Source organism: Perognathus longimembris, chromosome 7, assembly GCF_023159225.1.
Source record: "Perognathus longimembris pacificus isolate PPM17 chromosome 7, ASM2315922v1, whole genome shotgun sequence".
In the NCBI taxonomy this organism is placed as follows: domain Eukaryota; kingdom Metazoa; phylum Chordata; class Mammalia; order Rodentia; family Heteromyidae; genus Perognathus; species Perognathus longimembris.
Window position 1 is genome coordinate 30,585,895 of NC_063167.1, and position 22,097 is coordinate 30,607,991.

The 22,097-nt window shown below is 47.2% G+C and overlaps 1 protein-coding gene and 1 long non-coding RNA gene across 2 annotated transcripts; one reads left to right on the forward strand and one right to left on the reverse strand.

The window, feature by feature from the left end:
* The first annotated feature begins 6,224 nt into the window (after positions 1-6,224).
* On the forward strand, positions 6,225-15,107 carry Lurap1 (leucine rich adaptor protein 1). Its single transcript, XM_048351218.1, has 2 exons — positions 6,225-6,546; positions 14,217-15,107. Exons 1-2 carry the CDS (start codon positions 6,349-6,351, stop codon positions 14,736-14,738), a joined length of 720 nt encoding a protein of 239 aa, XP_048207175.1. The 5' UTR covers positions 6,225-6,348; the 3' UTR covers positions 14,739-15,107.
* Positions 15,108-15,196: 89 nt separating this feature from the next.
* LOC125355102 lies at positions 15,197-15,707 on the reverse strand. The gene is made up of 2 exons (XR_007211591.1): positions 15,574-15,707; positions 15,197-15,381 (listed from the first exon to the last, which is right to left on the reverse strand). It is a non-coding gene; the product is annotated as an uncharacterized LOC125355102 (long non-coding RNA).
* Between the last annotated feature and the right edge of the window lie 6,390 nt (positions 15,708-22,097).

Consider the following 22,097-nt stretch of genomic DNA (forward strand, 5'->3'; position numbering starts at 1 on the left):
TGGTAGATGCCAGTCCATGAATGAAGCCTGGAAGAAGTCTCATGAGGCGAGGGGCTGGACAATTAAAAAAAAATTAAGAGCACACAAAAGGCAAAAGGAAGGATTTAGGGCAGAAAATTAAAAATTGGATTACTTGGCTAGTTTGGCTAGTTCTTATCTCCTGCATTCCAGGCTGTCCTGGAGTTGGTGGAAAATGTCCCTGGCTACTTCTGACACCTGGCAACTAGGTAGGGGAGAGTATGGTAGGCTAGGGCTGGATTGGAGAATGTAAGTTCCTGTCCAGTTAGAAGTTAGACATTAGATGGACAAGCTACTATCTCTTCATCCCCCGGCTCTGAAGTGACTTCACTTAGGATGTGATATCACTCTCCTCCTACTCCTCTCCATGGTCCTTTCTTCCCCCAACTGGCTGAGTCCCAGGGGTCTAGGTGCTTGTTGCTGGGATGGCTCACTCCAGTTGGCATTCACAGGGCTTTGAACTCAAGGCCTGGGCAATGTCCCTGAGCACTTCTGCTTGAGGCTAGTGCTCTACCACTTTGAGTCACAGTACCACTTCATTGTTTGTCTGGTTAATTAGAGATACATCTCTTGAGCCATGCTTCCAGCCTGACTCTTTGCTGATTAATTGGGAGATGGAGTTTTAGAGGGATTTTTCTGCCTGGACTGGCTTTGAACTGCAATCAAAGGACTCCTTGCCACAAAAGCCCTTTTTTATTCCTAATTAAAGCAACAAGGAGACCAAGAGGACTAGAGCTTACCTGCACCTTGTCAAGAATTGACCAACAAATACTTGCTAGAATTCTGCAATGACAAAACTCAGTAGATATGAGAGTTTTAGCACAGATTTAGTAGTACAGGTGGATGGGCATAAAGAATGACATTCTGGTTTTGTTTGTTTTTTTGCCAGTCCTGGTGCTTGAACTGAGCACTGTTCCTGGCTTCTTTTCGCTCAAGGCTAGCACTCCACCACTTGAGCCACAGCGCCACTTCTGGCTTTTTCTATACATATGTGGTGCTGAGGAATCGAACCCAGGGCTTCCTGTATACGAGGCAAGCATTCTACTACTAGGCCATATTCCCAGCCCGACATTCTGGTTTTATATCAGTGTTTTAATCACAGCTAACTTAGTTACATCCCAATTTTAATAAGATTTGTTTATTTATTTACTCATTTATTTAGGCTCAGGGCCTGAGCACTGTCCTTGGCTTCCTTTTTGCTCATTAGCACTCTACCTCTTGAGCTTCAGCACCACTTCTGGCCTTTTCTGTTTATGTGGTGCTGAGGAATCAAGCCCAGGGCTTCATGGATGCTAGACAAGCACTCTACCGCTAAGCTACATTCCCAGCCCAGTAAGCTTTATCTTAAAAGAATTCAATGGCGAACTCCTCAGGACTTGGCTCTGGGAAGCTTTTTGGGGTGGCCGATCCCTCTGCCAGGTCGAAGCAGCTAAGCACAAGGAGGAAGAGTAGTCTAGTTCTGATATTTGCAGTATGAAAAGAAAGAAAGGACGCTGCCATACACCCACCCAGGACCCAGGGGAAGGCGCCCCAGAACAGGAGGAAGGCCGGCCCTGCTCCACAAGGGTAGAGCGGACAGCAGGAGCCAGCAGTTCCTGCAGTCCTCCGTGCTGGAAGAGCACAGCTTGCCCTCACCTCAACCTGGATCTGTCTGCCATTCACGACTCAAGCATGCTGAGAAAGACTCTACCACTGGACAAGACCATATCCAAGAAAGCCAGGTTGGATGCCCCTGGTGCCCCACAGAGAAAGAGCCCAAATCTTCAGGAGACGTTGTACAAGACTGAGTCACAGACATTGCTGCCGTCCCTGCTGACTGTGAAGATCAAGAACAACATGGACATGCACGGAGGGGTCAGGTGGCTGTCAGTGCTGTGGAGGGAGCTGGTACAAAACAGGCCGTAGGGGGGTGGGAGAGGCATCTGCATGGAGCCCTCCCAGAGGTGGACCTTACAAATTGGAGATGAGAGTCTCATGGACTTTCTGCCCAGGCTGGCTTTGAACCCAGGTCCTCAGATATCGGCCTCCTGAATTGCTACACAAAATGTTTAGCTTAACATAGTCTCAAACTTTAGCTTCTGTCAGAATCATCTGGAGAGCTTGGCCTAGATGCTGTCCCTTAGCTTTTTTCACTCAAGGTTGACACTCTACCATTTGAGCCACAGCTCTACTTCTGGCCCTTTGGTGGTTAATTGGAGACTCAGGGACTTTCCTGCTCTGGCTGGCTTTAAACCAAAGTCCTCAGATCTCAATATTCTGAGTAGCTAGGATTATAGATGTGTACTACCAGTGCTTGTCTTCATAGAGTCTTTTTTTTTTTTTTTTTGGCCAGTCCTGGGGCTTGGACTCAGGGCCTGAGCACTGTCCCTGGCTTCTTTTTGCTCAAGGCTAGCACTCTGCCACTTGAGCCACAGCGCCACTTCTGGCCATTTTCTGTATATGTGGTGCTGGGGAATTGAACCCAGGGCCTCATGTATAGGAGGCAAGTACTCTTGCCACTAGGCCATATCCCCAGCCCTCTCCCAACCTTTTAACAGTGCTTACCTCAGGAGTTGGGGCAATAGCTGATTTTTCCCTAGTAAGTATGTGTTAAATTAGAAAACAACTAATTTTTAAATTGTTATTATAAAGGTCATATACAGAGGAGTTACTGTTTCATAAGTCAGGTAATGAGTATGTTTCTTTTTGGACAGTGTTACCCCTTCATTCTCACCCAGTTTTTCCCTCTAGTCCCCACCTACAGTTCATTTTCAGTTCATTTTCAACATAGTCTATTGAGTACCACTGCTGCATTTCTTTACCCATTCTCTCTCCACTTCTGTGCCCCCCCATTACCCTCTCAGAGACAGATAAATGAACAAACAAGACAACCTTGTTTCCATTTCCTGAAATTCATTTAGATAAATATATTATTATTATTATTATTATTATTATTATTATTATTTTGGTCAGTTGTGGGGTTTGAACTCAGGGTCTAGGTACTGTTCCTGAGCTTCTTTTGCTCAAGGCTAGTATTCTATCACTTGAACCACAGCGCTACTTCTGGCTTTTTCTTTTTATGTGGTACTGAGGAATCAAACCCAGGGCTTCATGCATGCTAGGCAAGCACTCTGCCACTAAGCCGCATTCCCAGTCCCTCAAGGACTTTCTAAAGTACCTCCTAGGGCCATTCAGTCTGGTGCCTGCTTCCCAGAATGCTGTATAATTCCACAATAAAACTAATAAAATTATGGAATTTCAATGGTTTGGTATTTATATGTGTATAACATATAATATATTGGGTGTATATATATTGACTATAACAGATTACTAAGATGTTATAATTAACTCATTGTTTCTGGGAGTTTCGAAATTATTCAGATTCAGGGCTGGGAATATGGCCTAGTGGTAAAGTGCTCACCTCGTGTACATGAAGCCCTGGGTTCAATTCCTCAGCACCACATATCTAGAAAAAAGCCAGAAGTGGCGCTGTGTCTCAAGAGGTAGAGTACTAGCCTTGAGCAAAAATTAGTCAGGGACAGTGCTCAGGTCCTGAGTCCACGCCCCAGGACTGGCAACAAAAACAAAACAAACGAAATTATTCAGATCCAAATTAAAAAAAAATAAAGTACCTTCTATTACGATTTATTTATTTTCTGTTTGGTTCAGGCCAAAGCTTCAATTTCTTGTTTTCTAACTAGTCTCTTAGATCCCAAAGTTTTTTTTTGTTTTGTTTTGTTTTTTGCCAGTCCTGGGCCTGAGCACTGTCCCTGGCTTCTTTTTTCTCAAGGCTAGCACTCTGCCACTTGAGTCACAGAGCCACTTCTGGCCATTTTCTGTATATGTGGTGCTGGGGAATCCAACCCAGGGCTTCAACTATACAAGGCAAGCGCTCTTGCCACTAGGCCATATCCCCAGCCCAGATCCCAAAGTTTTACTCTTCTTTTCTCCTTATAAAACCCAGAGTAATTTTTCAAAAAGGCAAATGTTTTTGTCAGTTTTGAACTTAAAACCTTCCATAGATTAAGAAACCTTCCACAAATTACAAATGTAGATGAGCATGGTATTTCAAACCTGCAATCCCAGAATTGGAGAGGTTGATACAGGAGGATTACCAGCTTGAGGACAGTAAGACTACATAGTGAGACCTTGTCTCCAAAAATAAATACATAAAATTTAAAAATGTATATATAGAGCCAGGTGCTTGTGGCTCACACCTGTAATTCTAGCTACTCAGGAGGCTGAGATCTGAGGATCATGGTTCAAAGCTAGCCTGGGCAGGAAAGTCCATGAGATTCTTATCTCCAATTAACCACCAGAAAACCAGAGTGGTGCTGTGGTTTAAAGTGCTAGAGCATTAGCCTTTAGATGAAGAGCTCAGGGACAGTGCCCAGACCTAGAGTTCAAGCCCCACAACCAACCAAAAAAAAAAAAAGTATATATACATTTGAAATACAAAAAATATATAAAAAACACACAAAATAAATGTGTACATATACAGATATATGATAAATTAATCATATGTATTTATGATTAATTAAAATATAATGGGGTGACAGTAACTCATGCCTACACTCTTAATTACTAAAGAGGCTGAGACCTGAGAATAGGTTCAAAACTAGCCCAGGCAGGAAAATCCATGAGACTCTTATCTCCAATGAATCAGCAAAACTATGGAAGTGGAGCTGTGGCTCAAGTAGTAGTGGAATACCTACCTTGAGCAAAAAACAAAAAGGAAAATGAGGCCCAGAATTCAAACCCCACTACCTGCACACACACCCCTCCCCCCCATCCTTCTGTAACCATGGATTGGATTTGCCTGAATGAAAAGCCTGAACCAAGGGAGTGAATCTGATCAAAGTACATTCTATGCATGTATAAAATGATTGAAATTGGGCTGGGAATGTGGCTTAGTGGTAGAATGCTTGCCTACCATGCAGCCCTGGGTTCTATTCCTCAGTGCCACATAAGCAAAAAAGGCTGGAAGTGGCACTGTCACTCAAGTGGTAGAGTGAGCAAAAAGAAGCTCAGGGACAGTAGAGAGGCCCTGAGTCCCAAGCCCCAGGACTGGCAAAAAAAAAAAAAAAAATTTAAATCCTTTGTATAATATCTATCTATCTATCTATCTATCTATCTATCTATCTATCTAGAGAGCGAGAGCGAGAGAGAGAGAGAGAGATTGGTACCTGAGCCAAACAAAATGGTTTATAGCTCCAAGTGTAGAATATGACCATCACTTGGGAACTTCTTGGAAATGCAGAATTTCAGGCCTCTCTCCAGACTGACAAAACCAGAACTTTAATTTTTTTTTTTTTTTTTTTTGGCCAGTCCTGGGCCTTGGACTCAGGGCCTGAGCACTGTCCCAGGCTTCTTTTTGCTCAAGGCTAGCACTCTGCCGCTTGAGCCACAGCGCCACTTCTGGCCGTTTTCTGTATATGTGGTGCTGGGGAATCGAACCCAGGGCCTCATGTATACGAGGCAAGCTCTCTTGCCACTAGGCCATATCCCCAGCCCCAGAACTTTAATTTTATTTATATTTATTTAGTCAGTCAGTCCTGGGCCGTGAACTCGGGGCTTGAGCACTGTCCCTGGCTTCTTTTTTGCTCAAGGCTAGCACTCTGCCACTTGAGCCACAGCACCACTTCTGGCCATTTTCTATATATGTGGTGCTGAGGAATCCAACCCAGGGCTTCATGGATGCCAGGCAAGCACTCTACCACTAGGCCATATTCCCAGCCCCTTAGGGGGCATCTTGTTTGTAAACCCCCAGAGGGCCAACCCCTGGCAGAGGTCCACTTTCACTGGCCCTGGGGACTTATTTTTTACTATCCCTTCACTCTGATTTCAAGGAGGTGTTTGTGGGTGGCTTAAAGCCAGCCATCCTTTTAGATACAAACCCTCAGCAAGCTTCCTTAAATTCCTTTTTAGCTGGGGGAGCCCCAGCGGCCCACATTCCGCAAAAAATAAAACAAAACACAACACACCCCACAACTCCTACGGCTCTGAGGCTCTTCGGTCTTCATTCCGCAGACATGCCTAGGGCGCCTGCTGAGCGCCTGGCTGTGGTCAGTGCCAGGGTGAGGAGAAGGCCAGGCCAACCCCGGGACCGGCCCGACCCGCGCCGTCCGGGCCCGGGCCGTGTGCGCCGCGCTCGGATATTTACGGTTTTTGCGCGGCTCTGCCACACATTACGGCGCCTCTCCGGCCCCCGCGCCCGCCGGCGGGGACCCGCGGGTACCGTCCGCTCCGCTCCGGCGGCGGCGGCGGCGGCGGGAGACCGGGAGGACCCCGGGACTCGGACCCCGGCGTCCCGGCGGCGTCGGCGTCCAGTTCCATTTTTGGCTCGTCCCCATGGAGGGGACCTTGGAGTCCCAGACGCCTGACCTGCGGGACGTGGAGAGCAAGGTGGGCAGGAAGACCCCGGAGGGGCTGCTCCGCGGGCTGCGGGGCGAGTGGGAGCCGGGGCCCCGCGGTTCCCCGCCGCCCCCGGGGGCGCCCAGTTCCGGCCCCGGCCTGGGGGACAAGATCATGGCGCTGAGGATGGAGCTGGTGAGTGTGGGTGCCCCTGGCCGCAGGTGGGGGGGACAGGGCAGGGACCCTTCCCCACGCGGGGACGGTCGAAGCCGGGGAGGAAGGAGACCCCAACTCCACAGCCGCCCCCCACGGTCTGCGAACCCCGGGGTGCGTGCGGCGCCATGCCCAGTCATTGTCCCCCGAGGGTGAGCGCAGGGTTGAGGGGTCCTGGGGGGCCTGGAAGTAAGAGATCCCGAGCTCTTGGGAAGTTTTCCCTACCGGATCCTGGGGAGGAGCGAGGGGGGGGGGCGAGTGCGGAAAACCCGCAAGCCCGCGCCACCTCCCTGCGTCTCCGCGAGCCACCCGGGCCTCCAGCCTCCTTGACCAGGTGTCTGTTTACCTCCTCCAGACCTTGCCCCGGCCACGTTCACAACCGGATTTGGGGGTGGGGGTGGGGGAGGGAAACTGGCATAGGCTTCAAACCCGCTGGTGTTTGGGGCACGCCCCACCCCCACCCTTAAAATACTTGGAATTTCTAGGCCCTTAGCAGAGGGGGAGAGAGGGTAAAAGGAGAAGCAGCAGCGGCCGCAGCGGTGTTGAACCTGGGTTTCCATCTCCTCCTGTGGACCTCCCAAACTACGGGATATTTGGATCTTAGCTATAACTTTTTGGGGAGATAAAGAAGAAACAGCGGCTCCGCCCCCCTCTTTCCCTGAAACTTCTGGTCTAGATTCAGAGCCAAAAGGGCAGCTGGGGCCCCAGCAAGGCTCCCCAGGGCCCTGGTTCCCACGATAGGGGTGATTTACACCTGCCACCCTTTATCAGCAGTCAGTTCTGAGAAATTGGCAGCTTCTTCTTGGCCCAGGAAGTGGAGCCCCACATTGAGTATGGCAGCTAATAAGTCTTCCTGGAGCCCCACTGTGTGCTCAGTGCTGTGCCAAGCTGGTCTGGAAGGGAGAAGAGGAAGGAGATCATGGCAGAGTCCCAGCCCAGCCCATGCCAGCCCAGGGCTTTCACTGGCTTGGAGAGGAGGGCAGGAGCCTCCTGGGGCCGAGTAATCAGGGAGGTTCCCTGGGGGCAGGACTTGAATGCCAAGTGTGCACTGGCCTTGAAGGGTGGAGACCCGTGCCAACTCCTCCAGAGCAAGGATATGACTGTAGCCACCTCAGGGCCTGGTTTTTGCTTCATTATATAAACTTTATAGCTCAAGAACTTACCTAGTCTGCCCTGCTCAGAAACTGTATAGATAAATTTTGAGACAGTCTTGCTGTGTAACTCGGGCCAGTCTCCAACTCATAGTTCTCATGCTCCTGCTCCCAAGAGCTGGGATTAGCAGGTGTGTGGCGCCACCATGAATACTTTTACTGAGCACATATGTTAGGCAGCATGCTGAACACTTTTTAAAAAGATTTTTGGTCCTGCGTGGATTTTAAACCCCAGGTCTTCTACATGCTAGGCAAATACTGAGCTCTGTCCCCAGTACTACATGACATTCTGTTAATTCTTACAGCAACCCTAACAGATAAGTGATAAAGAAATTAAGGCACTGAAGAGTTAAATAATTGTCATTCAGAAGATGAAAGGCAAAGGTCAGGATTTGAAGCCAGATCATTTGACTACATTCTACATCTTTACCATTGAAATTTGCTTTGTATAGAACAATGTATAAAGCCAGGTGCTGGTGGCTCATGCCTGTAATCCTAGCTACTCAGGAGGCTGAGATCTGAGGATTGTGGTTCAAACCCAGCCCTGGTAGAAAAGTCCCTGTGAGACTCTTATCTCCAATTAACTACTCAAAAAACAGAAGTAGCACTGTGGCTCAAAGTGGGAAACAAAGTGGTAGAGCACACTAGCCTTGAGCAAAAAGAGCTCAGGGACAATGCCCAGGTCCCCACAGCTGACCAAAAAAAATTGCTTTGTGCTAGACAGTTGCAGTACATTTATGTCATTGAAATGAGAAAAATGGTCATCATCTCCCCCATGTCACAGATGAAATGAGCTTTTGCATGTTCAGAGGCTTGCTTGCCCTCATACTATCTGGTCTTTATTCTGCCTTAGTTGAGACTACTCATTTATAAACTTTAAAGGGGTTTGTTTAACTTTTGATTTTGTTTCTGTATTCTTAAATCATCTGGCCTTAGGCCTAAGGCTGGCCAGGCATAGCACAAGGGAGGGAGATTTTGGGATCCAGTACAAGGAAAAGATTCCTACCCTAATCCTTTTTTTTTTCTGCCTTAAGGCAGGCTGTCCCACTGGTGGCACCTAGGAAGGACAAGGGGTGGGGCAATAGGTTTCCCTTGGAGCCATTGGTGGCAAGACTGGTTTAAGCCTTCTAAGGACTGTCCTCTAACTCCCTCCTAGTTGGAAGGGGAAAGCTTGCCCTTGAGGACAAGGTCATCCCAACCTATAGGCCTCCTCTCTCTTCTGCTCTGCTCCCCTATAGAGATTGAATGGAGAGCCAGACTAGAATATGTGGGAGTGGGAAACAATGCAACTTCCCTCCTCCGTTTTCCACCCTAAGTTGCTGTTGCTGTCACAGCCCACCTCCTCAGAGCTGTATGCTGAGACAGCATTAGGCAAAGAGTGAGGAAAGGAAAGAGTGAGTTCATATCTTATCTTTGGTCCTAAACCATTGTTGTTGTTGTTGTTGTTGTTGTTTTCTTAACCAGTCCTGGGGCTTGGACTTAGGGCCTGAGCATTGTCCCTGGCTTCTTTTTGGTCAAGGCTAGCACTCTGTCACTTGAACCACAGCGCCACTTCTGACCATTCTCTATATATGTGGTGCTGAGGAATCAAACCCAGGTCTTCATGTCTAAGAGGCAAGCACTCTTGCCACTAGGCCATATTCCCAGCTCCGTCCTAAAGCATTTTGTGGTCTTGGGAGCAGAGCCCTATTTCTCTCTCGGCTTCAAGTTTTGTTTCTTTGGTTTTTGGTTTGTTTGTTTGTTTTACCCAGATCATCTGTGAGAACCTTTCTAGTGACAGTAGTCTCTTGATCCATTACCAGGGATCTAAAACTGGGATCTCTAGGCCTTTTTCCTGAGCCTGATTTGTTCTGAACAGGCATATTCTTTTTATTTATTTATGTATTTTGCCAGTCCTGGTGCTTGAATTTAGGGCCTGAGCACTGTCCCTGGCTTCATTTTGCTCAAGGCTAGCACTCTACCACTTGAGCCACAGCGCCACTTCTGGCTTTTTCTATATCTATAGTGCTGAGGAATTGAACCCGGGGCTTCATGTATATGAGATGAGCAGGCTACCACTAGGCCACATTCCCAGCCCCACAGTAGGCATATTCTTTTTTTTTTGGCCAGTCCTGGGCCTTGGACTCAGGGCCTGAGCACTGTCCCTGGCTTCCTTTTTGCTCAAGGCTAGCACTCTGCCACTTGAGCCACAGCGCCTCTTCTGGCCATTTTCTGTATATGTGGTGCTGGGGAATCGAACCCAGGGCCTCATGTATACGAGGCAAGCTCTCTCGCCACTAGACCATATCCCCAGCCCAGTAGGCATATTCTTATCTCTGAATCCTTAGATATGAGAATTGGGCTGGGATGCCTCTTGAGACTGTGTCTCTCTTGAGATGTTTATTTCCTATTTTGTTTCCAAAGAGATGGTATGGAATGAGTGTTTCTTTTTCTGGTGAGAAAAACCTTATTTTCTTCTATTCTGGGCTGTGATGCTTTCACAGTCACAGAATCCCACTGACACAGGATTATAGAATCTGGTGCTCAGATTCATTTCCTAGCAACACATTACAGCCTAGCTCCCTAAGCCCTGGGAAACCACAAGAGAGGCCAGAAAGTAAAGGCAAGAGAAGGTCGTGGGGGGTGGGGGAAGGAAGGGAAGGACTAGGAGAGAGGGAAGGTGGGAGAAAAATGAGGAAGGAGGTAACAAGTATGCCAAGAAATGTGTCTTATGTATGTAACTGTAAACCCTCTGTACCTCACCTTGAAAATGAAATTTTTAAAAAGAAGAAGGTCATGTAACATACACAACCCTAGGCAGAGCACCCAAAACAACAGTGCAGGCCCTGTTCTTAAGGAGCTTGCACCCTTGGTTAAGGAAGAATGACAGACCAACAAATCTAGTTCAAGATAAGAAGTACTCCAGGAACCAGAGAGGACCTCCAACTAGTCTGTGTGAGGGGGTAGAGTGGGCATGGGTGAGTGTGAGGGGTTGAAGGGAGGGTCCTGGGGCTTGAACACAGGGCCTAGATACTGCTGTCCCTAAGCTTCCTTCACTCAAGGCTAGCACTCTACCACTTGAGCCACAGCTCACTTCTGGCATTTTGGGGGTAGTTTATTGGATAGTCCCATGGGCTTTCCTGCCTGGTGATTTCAGCCTCCGACATAGCTAGGATTACAGGTAAAAGCCATTGGTGCTTGGCTTTCTTTCTGGTATATTTAAGTAGTTGTACAAAGGGGTTTTAATTCAACATGTAAATGTTTGAATACAATGCTTCTTTATCAATGTTACCCCTTCCACCACCACCCCCAATTTGTCCCTATCTACCCATCCTCTCAAGTTACCTGGTTCTATTTTCACATGTGTCCATTGAATAATAAGAGTCTTAGCCAGGCACTGGTGGCTCACATTTGTAATCCTATGTATTCAGGAGGCTGAAATCTAAGAATTATGCCTTGAAGCTAGAGGAGACAAATCCATGAGACACTTATCTCCAATGAACCAGCAAAAAACCAGAAGTGGAGCTGTGGCTCAAGTGGTACAACTCCAGTCTTGGACAAAAAAAAAGTTAAGGGATAATACCTAGCTTTGAATTCAAGCCTCAGTACTGACATTAAATAAATAAAATAAAAATGAAGTGTGGCAGTACTCATAGTCACAAAAATGTGCTAGAGGGAAAGCTAGAGAGATGAGCAGGAGGCATATTGTGATAGGCTTTTGAACGCCAGCCAGTAAATGTTTAGATTGCTTTCATTCTCTTAAGAGCAGAGCAAAGCCTGTGAAGGCCCTGGTGTATGGGGCAGGACAGGTTCAGACTTGTGCTTGGAGAAGGTAACTCAGCAAGTCTAAGCTGGGGGACCTTGGAGATTACCTCATGTGGCAAACTTCCTTCCAGTACATAGAGGGAGGCTGTGGTATGGTGGAGGGAAGCCCTGAACCCTAGCCATTGAGATTCTCCCCCTTTGTGCCTCTCAGCATTGCTTCACTCAGTCTTGCTACAACCCCCATGAAGAGTAGGAAAAAAGGTTAGCTCCCTTTTTCTGTCTCAGCTCCCACCTTATTTTGATCCACATAGGTAATACCCTAGCATCCTGTTCTTTTCTTTTGCTTTCTTTTTCTTTTTTTTTTTTTTTTTTTTGTTGTTGTTGTTGGTCCTAGGGCTTAAACTCAGGGCCTGAGCACTGTCCCTGAGTTCTTTTGCTCATGGCTAATGCTCTACCACTTTTAGCCACAGTGCCAATTCTGGTTTTCTGGTGGTTAATTGGAAATAAGAGTCTCATGGACTTTCCTACCCAGGCTGGCTTTGAACCACAATCCTCAGATCTCAGCCTCCTAAGTAGCTAGGATTACAGGTGTGAGCCACCAGTGTGGGCTGTGTGTGTGTGTGTGTGTGTGTGTCTGTGTCTGTGTGTGTATGTATGTGTGTGGCCTGGCACTCTCACTTGGCCTAAAAAATGCACAAGTCTGGTGCTCTACCACTTGAGTCCACACCTCCACTTCTGGCTTTTTGGCAGTAAATTGAAAAATAAGAGTCTCATAGACTTCCTTGCCAAGGCTGGCTTTGAACCATAATCCTCAGATTTCAGCCTCCTAAGTAGCTAGGATTACAGGTATGAGCTACCAGTGCTTGGCTATTTTTTAAATTTATTTTTTTATTTTTTTTTTTTGGCCAGTGCTGGGCCTTGGACTCAGGGCCTGAGCACTGTCCCTGGCTTCTTCCCGCTCAAGGCTAGCACTCTGCCACTTGAGCCACAGCGCCGCTTCTGGCCGTTTTCTGTATATGTGGTGCTGGGGAATCGAACCTAGGGCCTCGTGTATCTGAGGCAGGCACTCTTGCCACTAGGCTATATCCCCAGCCCCTAAATTTATTTTTAATTTAAAAAATTAGTCATGCTCAGATGTTCAGATTGAACCTAGGACCACACACATGATAGGCACTCTACCAATGAACTGCACTAAGATTTCTTTTTTTTTAATTAAATTTTTTAATAGTTGGTCTGGGAATATGGTTTAGTGGTAAAGTGCTTGTCTTGTATACATGAAGCCCTAGGTTCCTAGATTCCTCAACACCATATATATAGAAAAAGCCAGAAATGGCGCTATGGCTCAAGTGGTAGAGCGCTAGCCTTGAGCAAAAAGAAGCCAGGGACAGTGCTCAGGCCCTGAATTCAAGCCCCAGGACTAGTAAAAAAAAAATTGTTATTTAAAGGTGATAGACATTTAATAAGTTAGGTAATGAGTACATTTCTTTTCTTTCTTTCTTTTTTTTTTTTATCTGCTGTGGGGCTTGAATGCAGGGCCTGGATGCTGTCCCTGAGCTCTTTTGCTCAAGACTGGTGCTTTACCACTTTGAGACACAGCTCCACTTCCAGTTTTTGAATGGTTAATTGGAGATAGTTTCACAGGGCCTTTTCTGCCTGGGCTGGCTTTGAACCTCGACCCTCAGATCTCAGCCTCCTGAGTAGTTAGGATTATAGGCTTGAGCCATCAGTGCCTCACCCTAAGACCTTCCTTGTACTAAGGATATAATAAGCATAATTTTACTGTTGCCTTCTGAGGTCAGTGATTTAGTCCTATTTTACAATTAAGGAAACTAAATTATGATAAGATACCACCGAGCACTGGTGGCTCATGCTTATAATCCTGGCTACTCAGGAGGCTGAGAGATAGGAGGATCAGGGCTCAAATTCAGCATATGCAGGAAAGTCTGTGAGACTTGTATCTTCAGTTAACCACAGCAATGCCAGAAGTGGAGCGTTGGCTGAAGTGGTATAGTGCTAGCTTTGAGTAAAAAAGCTAAGGGATAGGGGCTGGGAATGTGGTTTAGTGGTAGAGTACTTGCTTAGCAGGTACGAAGCCCTCGTTCATTTCATCAGTACCACATAAACAGAAAAAGCCAGAAGTGGCGCTGTGGCTCAAGTGGTAGAATGCTAGCTTTGAGCAAAACAAGCTTAGGGACAGTGCTCAGGCCCTGAGCTCAAGCTCCAGGAATGACAAAAAAAAAAAGCTAAGGGACAGCACCCAGGCCTTGAGTTCAAGCCCCTATATCAACACACACACACACACACACACACACACACATACACAGAGTCATACCCATAGTCATATCATACAGCTAACCAATATAAAAGATTTTTTTTGGGGGGGGGAATGAGAAGTGCGGAAATGAGGGAGGAGGTAACAAGTTGGATAAGAAATGTACTCACTGCCTTATGTATGAAACTGTTACCCCTCTGTATAGCACTTTGACAATAAAAAATAAAGATTTTGTTTTTCATTTGGCAGTGCAAGTTCTCACACATGCTAAACAGGTGCTCTGTAAATAAACAATATCGCCAACCCAAGTTGGAATTTTAAATAGCAGTCCATCTGCTTCTAAAGCCCACACTCCAAACCATTCTATTTCCATGCTTCTGAAAAGTAAAGCATCATTGGTTTGATTACAAGGTTGGGGCCTCTAGAAACACAAGGGAAACCCACAGCCTAGAATTTGGTCTAAACTTCCTTTTCCCACTCCCCAGGCTTCCCTGCGAGTCATCGATGTGAAAATCCTGCAGCAGCTGGTGACCTTGAACGAGGGCATCGAGGCCGTGCGCTGGTTGTTGGAGGAGCGGGGGATGTTGACCAGCCATTGCAGTAGCCTCACCAGCAGCCAGTATAGCCTGACAGGCGGGAGCCCAGGCCGCTCACGGCGAGGCAGCTGGGACAGCCTGCCGGACACCAGTTCCACTGACCGGCTGGATAGTGTCTCTATTGGCAGCTTCTTGGACACCGTGGCCCCCAGAGAGCTGGATGAACAGGGTCCCCCTGGGGTTCCTTGTCCAGAGATGGACTGGGCAAAGGTCATACCTGGTGAAGAGAGGGCCAGGACTGAGGTGGACCTGACAGCCACCCAACTAGGGAGCTTGAGGGCTGTGTGGATGCCCTCAGGGGAGGGGTTCCAAGGTGGACCCCTGGAGCCACCAGAGGACCAGAGTACCAAGCTGGGTTTTGAGGCCCACTGGTACTGGGGACAGGGCCAAGATGATGTGACCTTCTTGTAACAACTTTGTCCTCCTCATCTTTTCATCCCTAGGCCTTGGTCTTCCTCAAAAATGTATAGATTGCACTGCCATCAATTACCATGGAAATTTGGTCCCTAGGGAGTCTCTGCCTTTATCCTTAATCATTGTGTCCCCAGCTATTTTCGTAAAGACACTGAGGCCTAACCTGTGGCTCTTGGTGTGAAGGTATTTCCATACCCCTCTGGCAATGAGGTAAGGATTTAAGAAATTGAGGACAACCCCCCTCACCCCCCACCCAGGGGATTGCCAATGAAGAAATGAGGGTGAACAATCATCACAGTCAAGTCTAGGAGGAGCCTGGGTTTCCTTCTAATCAAGATAGAGGATTAAAGAGGGAGTTGGCATTCAGGACAGCCTGAATTGGCTGTCCTGATTGGCACTCCTTTAAAGGTTTTGGAGTTGTAGGCCCATGCTTCCCTAGTCACTGAGTGATGTCATTTCCTGCTAGCATGGACTATTGCATCTTCTAATGGGTATTTGAATGGGGTATGATAGGTCAGTTATAGAGGGGTGGGAACTCCTGCCAAGACCATATCACTTAAAGTCTGTACCATTACTACTTGTGATTGCAAACATATCAACCCTCTTGACAGATTAGTTCCATACTGGAAGATTTCTTACTCTTACTCTGTTGTTTTGTTTTGTTTTGGGCCAGTCCTGAGGGCTTAGACTCAGGGCCTGAACACTGTCCCTGGCTTCTTTTTGCTCAAGGCTAGCACTCTACCTCTTGAGCCACAGTGCCACTTCTGGCTTTTTCTGTTTATGTGGTGCTGAGGAATCGAACCCAGGCCTTCATGCTAGGCAAGCACTCTACTGCTAAGCCACATTCTCAGCCCAACACTCTTACTCTTTAAAGAGTATTCCTATTTTCTTCCTGGGGTCTTACTTCCTCTCCCGGTGTTTTTAGGGAGTGAAACTGTCAGAGGCCTAGAAGTTTCTCAACTATACTTGCCTCACTCTACCATAGGCCTGGCTTACCCTATCCTGGGTGCCCCATTGCTGTACCCTGGCTGTATATCTGCTTAATTTCTTTGTCTTCACACCTGGACCTGGTTAGTTGCTTCTTTAGGCATCAGGCCTTTTTTTTTTTTTGTCAGTCCTAGGGCTTGGACTCCAGGCCTGAGCACTGTCCTTGGCTTCTTTTTTGCTCAAGGCTAGCACTCTACTACTTGAGCCACAGCACCACTTCCAGCTTTTTCTGTGTACATGGTGCTGAGGAATTGAACCCAGGGTTTCATGCATGCTAGGTGAGGACTTTACCACTAAGCCACATTCCCAGCCCGCATCAGGCCTTTCATATGCAGGTGATTCCATGTTTCTGCCTTCTCACCCACTGTGGTGGGAAGCTGGGGAGGGAACTCCTGGAGATGTGCTGGTAGACCAGCATATTGGATGGTGGGAGGCATTGTCTTTTCTATGAGTCCTGTCCCCACCCTGTCCAGCCTTTCACCACTTGGTCACAAGGATGCCTGCTTGAGGCTAGAATACAAAAATCCCCTTGTCCAGCCTACAATGTGGGGGCGTGGCAGGAAAAGACAGAGGCTCTTTGGTCCTTGGGCCTTATCCAAGGAGGGAGGGGTAGGGACAAAGGAAAGCCAGCCTTCCTTCTTTCTCTTTCCTTCCTTCCTTCCTTCCTTCCTTCCTTCCTTCCTTCCTTCCTTCCTTCCCTCCTTCCCTCCTTCCCTCCCTCCCTCCCTCCCTCCCTCCCTCCCTCCCTCCCTCCCTCCTTATGGCCCTCCACTTTTCTCTGGAATCTGAGAAGGGAGCAGGAGAGGACCGGTTCTAGTACCATGGCCCAGGCTCCTAGCTAATTACAGCAAAGAAGAAACTGGGAAGCTGCCAACCAGGCCCTGGGAGAGGACCAGACCAGAGAGGGGTGGGGGCAGGGGAAAAGAGCTGTGGCTGATTTCAATGAATTCTTGAAGATTAACTCTTTGAGCTCCAGAAGACTGCCCCATACATTGGCTCTTGTCTTTCATAGGCCCTGAAATTAAATTACTGGAGGGAAAGAAGGAAGGAAAAAGGATGCTCTCTGGCTACTAGGTGTGCCCTCCTGTTCTCTAAATCCTAGAGTAATTCTTGCCATTTCTCTGCCTTTCAGTCCATGTTAGTGATGGAAAAGAAGCCACGTTCATTGTGAGTTTTACCTCCCCTGAACTCAAGTGTTTTGCAACTCTACCCTAGTTTTTCAGAAGTAAGTTCAGTCCATGGCTCTCTGCTAAAAACCCTCCCGTCCGCCATTTTCCCTTAAAGTGATTGCAGTCTCCAGTAACCTCTCAGGATCTTCCCTGCTGCTACTGGACCTCTCCTTGCCATTCCTCATGGTTCTGGGGGCTCCTGACCTCCTCTCAGGCTGGGAGTTCCAATTCTCTATCCCAATCCCTGCCCTAGCCATTTGGAGTGTGCCCTTGGTTAACCACCTACCTTCCTCTTGTCTCTAAGGCACCATTATATGTTCCTTTCTCTCCTCTTTTTTCTTTGATTTTTTTTTAAAAACTTAAGCTGGCCTGCCTTGCTGAGACACTTTTTTTTTTTTTTTAATATTTTCTGTTCCCCATGCAGGACTCCATCATAATCCTTTTTTAAACTTGCTTCTTTATGTAATCTATAAACTTCTGAGTTGAAGTATTTGTCTGCCCCCTTGTGGCCAACATACACCATTGCCGGAGTTGCTGGATTGAACCACCAAACTAATGATCAATAGCATTCCAGTCCCCTCTGTGCACAGATAGCTAGGTAGAGCACAAATTTTTCATTGTCACCCATTGTAAAGCTAACAATGCCCAGTTCAGAGGACCTGTTACCTGCCGTATACCCATGCCTCCATCACTTGGCCACACTGTTCCCAGCCAATAATGAAAAACAAAGGCCAAGCCAGGCGCTGGTGCCTCACACCTGTAATCCTAGCTATTCAGGAGGCTGAGATCGGAGGATTGTAGTTCAAAGCCAGCCCGGGCAGAAAAGTCCCTGTGAAACACTTATGTCCAATTAACCACTCAAAAACTAGAAGTGGCGCTGTGGCTCAAAGTGGTAGAATGCTAGCCTTGAGCAAAAGAGCTCAAGGACAGTGCCCAGGCCCTGAGTTCAAGCCCTACAACTAACAACAACAACAAAAAAAGCCCAAAGGAACTGAAAGATATTTTCCCTGTTGGGCTGGGGATATGGCCTAGTGGCAAGAGAGCTTGCCTCGTATACATGAGGCCCTGGGTTCGATTCCCCAGCACCACATATACAGAAAACGGCCAGAAGTGGCGCTGTGGCTCAAGTGGCAGAGTGCTAGCCTTGAGCGGGAAGAAGCCAGGGACAGTGCTCAGGCCCTGAGTCCAAGGCCCAGGACTGCCAAAAAAAAAAAAAGGAAGCCAGGGACAGTGCTCAGGCCCTGAGTCTAAGGCCCAGGACTGGCCAAAAAAAAAAAGATATTTTCCCTGTTAAAATGTTTGAGTCCTGGCCCTATTCATGGGCTTTTTCTAAAGGTTGAGCTGTAGGCCCCGAGAGAGGAACTATAGACTTCAGAGTAGTCATTCAATCTTTGGACAGCCACATTTTCTGGGATATTTTGCATGTAGAGCTCATTATTTCACCCTGGAGGCTAGAAGTGAGAGTAGAGTGGGGAGCTAGGAAGTTAGGAAAACCAGATGGGTCTTGCAGAGGTGGGGCACAGGTAAGGGTTTCTGTAGGTCAGTTAAAAGGCACTTGAGAGTCTAGAGGGCTGGGCTGGGCTGAACAAGGCTGCCTGCATAGTTTTTTTGGTGCCAGTCCTAGTGCTTGAACTCAGGGCCTGGGCACTGTCCCTGAACTGTTCTTGCTCAAGATTAGCTCTCTACCACTTGAGCCACAGCTCCACTTCTGGCTTTTTTTTTTTTTTTTTTTTTTGGTAGTTAAATGGAGATAATAGTTTCTGTCTGGGCTGACTTTGAATTGCAGTCCTCAGATCTTGGCCTCTTGAGTAGGATTACAGGTGTGAGCCACTGGTGCCCAGCCTGGGTATTCTTAATATCTTAGACCCCAGTTCACTGCCAGAAAAGCCCAGGAACATGAATTAAACATACTCCGTGTTCCCTCTTGGCCCCTAAGCTGAACTGTCAGGGAGCTTGGAGAAGAAGAGGAAAGGGAGGGAATAAGAGCTAGAGATAAGAAAATGAGCAGGCTGTTCTTCAAGTATACTGGGGCCTTTGTTGGGGCTCAGGGCAAAGGCAGAGATGAGACTGCTCATTGCAGTTGCAGAAACAGCACTTGGAAGAGCCAGGGTTGAGGCTCGTCAGAATGGCAGTCAAGGGGACGTGTGACTTTGGAAGTGGCAGGTGTCTAAAGGTAGAGTTGAGTACGAGGCCGACTGGAAGCTTGGTGGCAGTTTCAAGGAGAAATGCCAGGGGTGTGGACAGAGGCTCATTGTGTGTGTGGTGCCAGGCATCTGGGTGTTGAGTTACACCTGTTCAGAGAATGGAAGAATGAATGTGCATCAGCATTTATCAACCAACATCAAGTTAGTCATTTATATGTTAGGCATTTTAAAACACAATTCTTAGCAGTCATACAAATAGTGCATTAACAATGTGCTGTTGCTTAGAAAGTTGCTCAAGGTCAGGTAGGTAACAAGCCATGATAGGAATCCAGGTCACTAACTTCAGGAGCTTCCAGGAGGTCATTTGTGATTTCTTGAACCCTACCTACCATACTCACAGATGCATTATCCTCTCCGGAGATTGTTAGGTCTGCTCAGCCCCAGAGACAATGTATTAGTTTCTTCTTGTTGTTATAATGGATAACCACAAAGCTTGTGGCTTAAAAAAACCAGTTATGCTAGAAGATGTGGTTGTGTATTCCTGTAATCACAGCCTGGACTTATACAAGAGTTCAAGATCAGCTTGGGCTGCATAAGAAGACTTTGTCTCAAAAAAAAAGTTGTCTCAAAAAAAAAAAAAAAAGCCTGAGGATTGATTGATACAAGTCTGTAATGTGAGCTATGACTGTTTTGGGGTACTTGGGAAATTGAAGAGGGAGGATTTCAAATTCAAGACCAGCCTGGGCAATTTAGTGAGACCAACCTAGAATCAAAATAAAGGTTAAAAAAAAAAAAAAGCCAGGCGCTGGGAATATGGCCTAGCAGTAGAGTGTTTGCCTAGCATGCATGAATTCCTGGGTTCGATTCCTCAGCACCACATTAAACTGAAAATGCCAGAAGTTGCACTGTGGCTCATGTGGCACAGTGCTAGCTCTGAGCAAAAAGAAGCCAGCGACAGTGCTCAGGACTGGCAAACAACAACAACAACAAAACACCCAAAAAGCCAGCTGCTGTAATACTAGCTACTCAATGCTGAGCTAGGGAGGTAGGTAGTTCAAGGCTATCCTGGGCAATATACTCAAGACCCCTTCTCAGTAATTGGGTGTGGAGCCATGTACCTGTGATTCCAGCTACATGGGAGGTTGAGTTTGGGAGGGTCATTTCCAGGCTAGTCTAAGCCATTAAAAAAAATGTTCTGGGGCTGGGGATATGGCCTAGTGGCAAGAGTGCCTGCCTCATATACATGAGGCCCTGGGTTCGATTCCCCAGCACCACATATACAGAAAATGGCCAGAAGTGGCGCTGTGGCTCAAGTGGCAGAGTGCTAGCCTTGAGCGAAAAGAAGCCAGGGACAGTGCTCAGGCCCAGAGTCCAAGCCCCAGGACTGGCCAAAAAAAAAAAAAAAAAAAAAAAAAAAAAAAAAAATGTTCTGGAGATTCCATTGCAACAGAAGAAGCTAGGTGGGCGAGCACACTTGTCATCCTAACTACAATGGAAAGTAAAATAGACATTAGTCTATTGTCCACACAAGCTCAGGCAAAAAGTGAGACTCCATCTCAAAATAGCTAAATAAGGGCTAGAGGCATGAGGTCCTGTATTCAAACCCTAGTACCTCAAACCAAAGACAAACAACAAAACCCAGTTATCTTACAGTTCTTGAGGTCAGAAGTCTGGAAGCAGCTGCTCAGTGCTAAAGTCAACATGCTTGTAGGCTTTCATTCCTTCTGAAGGCTGTAGGGGAGAGTCTGCTTCCTTGCCTTTCCTCCAGCATCTAAAGGCCGCCTGTATTTCTTGGCTCTTGGTTCCTTTCATCTTTAAATTTGGTCATATGTCTTTTCTGCCCAATTTCTACTTTTGTCTGTATACTCCTCCCCCTAATTCTACTATCCCCATTCTTATAAGGACTATATTGTGATTTTTTTTTTTTGGATAGTACTGAGGTTTGAACTCAGGTCCTTGTTCTTAGCAGGTAGGTGCTGTACAACCTGAGCCACACCTGCATCCCTGCCTTGTGTATATATACATTATTTTTGGGGGGGGTAGGGTGGGGGCGGGGGTGGAGCTGAACTCAGAGTCTGGGCACTGTCCCTGAGCTCTTTTGCTCAAGATGAACACTACCACTTTGAGCCACAGCTCCACTACTGGGTTTTTTTTTGGTTGTGGGGTTTGAACTCTGGGCCTGGGTACTGTCCCTGAGCTCTTCAGTTCAAGACTAGTGCTCTACCACTTGAGCCACAGTGCCATTCCTGGTTTTCAGGTGGTTAATTGGAGATAAGAGACTCATGGACTTTCCTGCCCTGGCTGGTTTTGAACTGTGATCCTCAGATCTCAGCTTCCTGAGTAGCTAGGATTACAAATGTGAGCCATGGACACCTGGATGGTTTTATATTTTTGTTATTCCATTGGATCCAGTTGTGTAGTCTGGAGTAGTCTCCCTGCCTCAAGATCCTAATGTAGTCCTACTTTCAGAGTCACTATTGCCATTTAAGGTAATCATCCGTAGTTCTGGGGATTCATCTTTGGAGGCGAGGGCTATTAGCTACCAGTCATAGGAAGGGATGTGGGTGGGGGAGAGGGTGTACTCTGGCCCACTGTTGAGTTCCTGTGCTTTGTCTGGCCTCCCTCACCCTGCATTGAGAGGGCTTGTACCAAGGGGGAGGAGGCAGGTTCAGGCCCAACTGGAAAATGGCATGGGGACCCACACCTGTATTCTCAGTTTGGGAGACTGGAGTGAGAAGCTTGTGAGTTTGAGGCCAGCCTGGACTGTATAGCAATCCTTGGCATAATCTTGGGAGCAATCCTGAGTTTAGGAGCCTTTTTTAAGCCTGTGATATTCATAGTGATCCATATGGATTCCCACTGGCCCAGTCCTCAACACTGTCTCCTCTCCAGTGCCAATACCATTCTGTTCTCCAGGCAGAAGATAATGTCATTCCTGGCAAACTAGTCTGAGTTCTCTTCTGCAAAGGATATACTAGTTGTCTTGCTTAAGGCTAGCACTATACCACCTGAGCACAGCTCCAATTCTGCCTCTCCCCACCCCTTTTGTTTTGGGT

What these genes read in the sequence shown, in the direction of transcription:
- Lurap1 (XM_048351218.1), top strand. Translation starts at nt 6,349, where the DNA reads ATGGAGGGGACCTTGGAGTCCCAGACGCCTGACCTGCGGGACGTGGAG. An exon ending in TGGCGCTGAGGATGGAGCTG is followed by an intron (nt 6,547 to 14,216) that starts GTGAGTGTGGGT and finishes CCCACTCCCCAG; the next exon opens with GCTTCCCTGCGAGTCATCGA.